This window comes from Pholcus phalangioides, unplaced genomic scaffold, assembly GCF_987345545.1.
Source record: "Pholcus phalangioides strain wild (caught in Gottingen) unplaced genomic scaffold, Ppha-v1.0 ptg000028l_1, whole genome shotgun sequence".
Taxonomy (NCBI): Eukaryota; Metazoa; Arthropoda; class Arachnida; order Araneae; family Pholcidae; genus Pholcus; species Pholcus phalangioides.
In genome coordinates, this window is record NW_028301618.1 from 6,454,648 (window position 1) to 6,460,719 (window position 6,072).

At 39.9% G+C, this 6,072-nt stretch overlaps 1 protein-coding gene across 1 annotated transcript; it reads right to left on the reverse strand.

The window, feature by feature from the left end:
* Positions 1-2,461: 2,461 nt before the first annotated feature.
* Positions 2,462-3,508, reverse strand: LOC149067843 (innexin inx2-like). Its single transcript, XM_089252379.1, has one exon. The coding sequence runs from the start codon at positions 3,506-3,508 to the stop codon at positions 2,462-2,464; it is 1,047 nt and encodes a 348-aa protein (XP_089108505.1).
* Between the last annotated feature and the right edge of the window lie 2,564 nt (positions 3,509-6,072).

A 6,072-nucleotide genomic window follows, 5' to 3' on the forward strand; every position in this document is an offset into this window, starting at 1 on the left:
TTGCCTTTTGTTTCACGGATTACGATATGTGCTTATTTAAGTATACGGTACATTCCATAGATCCCTCAAAAAAGTCTTCAGGTGAAAACTGTGTACCTAAACAACTAAAAGAAACTGATCAAGAACTGAAGGTTTAGCTGTTCCACACGTACATGGTTCATAGCGTTGACTACGGCCTGATCAGGACATTGTGAATTAAGTACGGAAACGTTTGTGAACAAGTGAGGTGACTCCTGCAGAGGCTGCTAATGATAACTTACGGAGAGGAAAAAAAAAAGAGTCTAATTAAACCTTGTTTTCAAAATGCTGAAAAAAAGCTCTCAACGAAAAAAAAATTGACAATATAATGATTCGTAACCGAATTTTTTCTCATGCTGTGATATTGGTCTATTTTGTACTTAGCGAAAGTGATAACCATACCCGAATGATAACATTATCCTAATAAGCAGCGTCTACTGTGCTACGAATTCAACAAGTAAAACGAGGGGGAAAACCAAAAATTTCTATGAAAAATTCCTAATACTGCCTTCGCCCCTTTCCACGTCCTATGTATCAGTCTATGGGTCACGTAGCTGCCCACAGATTACAAACATATGGACCTGTATGTTAATCTTTCTGCACCTTAAATACTCACCTGAAAGTCGACTGAACTATGTAGGGAGGCGAGTAATTACGGTCCTGTGGGATATTCTTATACCCCCTCCCCAGCATCACCGAAGATAATCATAGAGTGAACGTTTTGTCAGTACATATAATATATATCACACATTACTCCTTATATCAGTGGCACAGGATCACAGGCGCGCATTACAGTGGAACCTCCCATAATGGACACTCCCCGTTAACGAACACTTCTCTGATACTCGGGCCCGTGGAATAGGGCTTTAATGTATTTCGCTACCCGTTGGTGGACACTCTATCACGGGCAGTAAATTCGGGCAAGCTCTAATTTATTTATTTTTGGTCATTAACCGGGAATTTGTCATATTCAACTAAGATTATGTTCAATCTCATGCTCGAGTTGGTAAATATAATAAATCGCCAAATGAATTACTCAATTAATTTAACCTAACAATGGTCCAGGATGGTGAATGTTGGTAATGTTGGTTTTGTTTGTTGATTACGTGTGAAGAAAGCCAACATTACAAAAGACAAGGTTATGAATGTTTTTACGCGTTCTTCACACTTATTCTAATACAATTTAATTTTTATAGCAAAACATGCGTAGGGGGCACGTAAAATGTACGGGAGAAAATAATTAATTGGTTTAATGAAGAGAAAAAAGGTTATAATTTTTTTTCATATTTATCAGACTTTCCAACTTTATTTTTAAATTATGCATAATCACTAGTAAAAGTGATAAATGTAGAGGAATTTAATCAAACTTTTTTTTATCGAGACAATTGGGGATTATACACGGTACCTTTACACACACACACACACAAACACACTGTAACACGTACACTTTTACATTAAAACATAGGCCTATAGGGAAATATTTTCACCGAAGTCAAACGTCGTACAAATGTGAAAGTCGTATGAACGAGGTTTCACTGTATATCGAACCTCCCCATTAGCTTTCCGAAATTTTTGGCCCCATGGGTGTCCGTTATCGAGAGGTTCTACTGTATAGTCATATTCCTTCTGGTTAACGTGATGTATAATTATTTGAGTAGTTACTTTCCAATTAGTACTGAAAACGTTCAGTCTTTAACCCTTTTTTTTAGCTTTTCACCTTTGTTTAAAATGTTGTTCTTTTCTGTATTTCTGTTGTTTTTTTTTTAATTTAGTAGGGTTTCCAGTGGGTTACCATATTTTTAAGATATTGTTGGTATCCGTACCCCTACTTTTCACGTGATAAGTGAAATATTGGTACTTTTACAAAACATTATGCGCATCGATGGGTTTCTATGAAAAAAAGAAAACACACCTATCTTCAATTATTGAGTAAATTACGCTTCTTAGTCTTTTGAAATGATCCCCACAAGAAAGAGACTGACAGGGCTTGAGCCTGGAGAGCCAGAGAGTTCAATCTGACCAAACAATCTCGCTCAAGGGTGCTGAGCTTTATGGCTAATATTACAGAATGAAATCATACGATTTTGTGAACAAAAGATTTTCTCGACCATACTCATTGTTCAAAATGGACTTACGCTAATTGGAATTATGAATGTAAACAAATTCCGATCTTCAACTGTATTCCTATTCTTCAATCTATTCACCCGTGACCAAGGTAATCCAAAAATCTATACTTACAAGAAAAGTGATTAGTGAACTGTCATATTGTTTTCTTTCCCCAAATCAGAGTTTGACAAGACTATCACTTGGTTCTCTTCAAGAAAGACAAAGGCATAACACAACCTCATGAAACTCAGTTTAATGCAAATTTACTGATAATAATATACATACATGCGTCAATTCGCAGTATAAGAAATAACAGCAAGGTTTTACGGATAACCCGTTAGCGAACGTTGTCACCGTCATTTAATTCGTTAAGATGCACGAAACGTTCTTGTAATTCCAGGCCGCAAACATGATCGGACAGTTTGTTCATAAACTCTCGGAAAACCGATTCATGGACGTTTAAGGACAGCAAGTATAGCATGAAAAGATCACCGAGGCCACCCTTCGTTTCCATGAAATGTTCTATACCGGAAACGCGAATTGGATCCATTTTGGATTTTAGAACACGGGATCGGATAAACCTAGAAGAAATTAAGACGAGGGCTTGAACCAGGTCGAAGAAGGTCCACACGGAAAGCAGGTAAAACCAATAACAGAGCTGAAGGAAAAGGTTCTCGTTGCAGACGTTAACGTACCATTCGCACGGAGTGTAGCTTTTCTGGGGGAATGCAACTCTATCCGAATCGGTGTACGAGCAGTTGGTCTTCCACGGGAAGATGAGTGCCATCTGGTTGCCCGTGACGGATTTTTCATATTTCATTTCAACGAAATCTACCCCGTAGCCGAAAATATTTCCACCTAGAAACAAATGCACGAAGCCCATCTGTAAGAAAATGTTCACGAGGTAGAGGATTTTGGAAACCACGTACATTGCTAAGTACCACTCATGCTTTCCGATGTTATTCTCCACGTACCCTACCAGAAACTGGACTTTCTGTTTCCTGTTTAGATTCGGCTGCCTGAGCCTCGTAGTGATTTTTCTCATGCGTCCGTTCTCGCATAGTACCCACATTAACCTCGGAACGTAGAAAAGCATCGCCCCAGCAGTCAACATTGCCGTAATCACAGCGTAATGACCGTACGAGTAAAGGACGTTTTCTTCTTCCTGGACGTGCACGATGCGTGTCTTGCAGTAGGTGTCGAGGGAATCAACTGAGACTCCTTCGATGGGATCGCAGGAGATCACCTCCCCAAAGAGGTCGAGTATGGGCCCTACTAGCGAGAAGGCCAGGAGAACCACGACAGTAAATCGGTAATGTATCCAGGTCTCCAAAACATCGATGCGGACGTTTGGTCTAACGAAGCGAAACTCTCCGTTATTCATCGCGTCAACTGTAGCAATCTTCTGAGGTTTCCTCTCCAAAAGCAAACAACGTTTCGACAGAACCTGTAACAACGAGAAAAAAAAAGAGTACAGTTATTCATCTGACCGAGACTCATCATTCGGTGCCTCAGATTTAGGGTGACCATACGTCCCGTATTTGCCGGGACAGTCCCGGTATTTTCCGTATTTTTGGCCGTCCCGACTTTTTGGCAAAAGTGTCCTGGTTTTTCCCGTATTTCACACGAAGTCTACTTGAATTTTTATTCTTAATTGAAGTCAAAGATTGAAATTATTTTTCAACTCAGAAATTATATTGCGATAATTACAACTATAAATGAGAATATTAATCTCCCACATTTGTCTTGGAGAACGTTCTGTTTTTCGTGGAATTCATTTCAATCCACTGCAATTTGCGGTAATGCTTCATTTCCCGCCATTGTGATTTTTCGGTAATTTCAACAATATTTGGCAACTTTGTTTGGATTTGGCGACATTTTTGGCGATAATTGGCGATGTCCCGTATTTGGAATCCCAATTTCCCGTATTTCTTTCGAGGAAATATGGTCACCCTACTCAGATTATATCAACGTCACTAGTTACATTATTATAGCATATTAGTTTTTTTCCGGTAGGATGTTAAGAAATTATGAGCCCACCAAGAATTTAAAAAACTCATGCACACCAAAAAAAAGGGGGGGAGGGTGTTGTTCTGCCTTTCGTAGGCTTTGAAAAATTCATTCAAAATTGCGGTTGATTAAATATGCACTGTTTAGTTTATTTGAAAGAAAGAAAAAAAATTAAGGGGAGGTAGAGACGCGCGCGCGTGCGTTCAATGCTATTCAACGGCGGCAAATAGTTTGGCTTCAGCAAATTATAGATTCCCATCGTAACTGCCACAGTGAAAATCACTAAACCTTCTGCAATGCCACACATTTCTTTTAAGAGGATTTTTTCCCCCGATTTGAGGCAGCTAATAAGAGTCCCCCCCCCCCCCCCCCCGCAACACCACCAAACCAGAACACGGCTCCCACTCTGTCCCAAAGAGGGATATTAGCGGTTTACGAAGCCACGCTGGAAAAAAAGGATAAGGAGGGAAAAAGTCTTGCAGACAAACACGCAAAGATACCCCGCACCCACACCAGCGAGGAATTCAAGTCCACTGCTGGTCGAGACGATTTTCATTTCAAGAATGAAGATAGTGAGTCACAAACATTCCATCGCTCTTCATCTTGTTAAAATGAGACTCCCAACACCGAGAATGATAATAAAAAAGAACAAGGAAGAGAAATACTCTATCTTTTTCTATAATTTATACTGTAGGCATATTCCTTTTCTACTACGAAGCGAAGGGGGAAAAAACCCTCTCTCCTTCTGTTATAAAACTGTGAACAAAAGCTAACTCCGCCCACTGAAAAGTTTGGGGGGGGGGAAATGGAAACATGTTTGCTAACAAAGCCCTCTGTTCAGAGCTATTTCGGCTCGGCGTTTCCGGAATAAGAAGGTTTTAAGGACACGAGATATCTCGTAATTGCTGAAATAAAAAGGCAGCAAGTCAGGCGAGATATCTCGTCACTGCCACTGCAAGGGTTGAAGCCAAAATGAGCCACTTCTGGACTTGTATATTTTTGGACGTTTAGGTTTTTATATAAGCGATGTTTAAAACCTACACCTCACTTCCTTCTGTAGGTACCTGATAGCTTAGTAATGATATAAATTATAAACGACCCAAGACTTGATAATAACCTACAGTAGTGTTTAAAACTTTCATTCTTCTTCTTACTAACATAAAGCATTGGAAAGTACATGTTCCTACGCGCTAGTTGTCACCATAGAAGTGCGTAGCGCCTTGTTAATCGTCCCTGGTCACCAACGAAAAACCTGGTGGCATGGGTGGAGATACGGCCGAGTGTCAATGATGGAGCCAACTAATCTAATGTAAATGCATATTGTTACGAAAATTATGTAATTAATCGTTATTTATTGTTTATTATGTCATCTTTCGCCTGCAAATAATCGATAACGCATATCTCGCCAAATTAACGACAAACTTGGCACGTTTGGCAACGGCTGAAAGTAGCGATGTCACAATGCCAAAGGGAAAATGTAAAGATGTCACGAGAATCGTCGAGATTATTCTAGAAGGTTTCTTTTTGTAGATAGATAGACAGATAGAACCACTCACAACCCCGGACTGATTCAATGGCCCCTTACTTACGTTACCTCAATCTATTGAGGTAGGCAGGCAGAGTTGTGTCGTCGGAAAAGTGAGCAAAGATTAACAGTAGTGCCCCCCCCCCACCCTTGTCCCATGCTCGCAAGTATCGAATCCCTCACGCCGTTCTCCCCCATGAAGACAGCCATCAACTCGATGCAACGTACAAGCCGTAAAAAAAATTGTGTTTTGTATTTTTTCTTCTTTATAGGTCGGTTTCCAAATTACTGCTTGTGAATACGTCTATATAGCGCTGTTCTGTACAATAAATTTGTGTTGTCCATGAAATTTCTTCGTACTTTGCCATCTCGAGTGATTGCGACAGACATTATCCGGAACAATATATATGAAT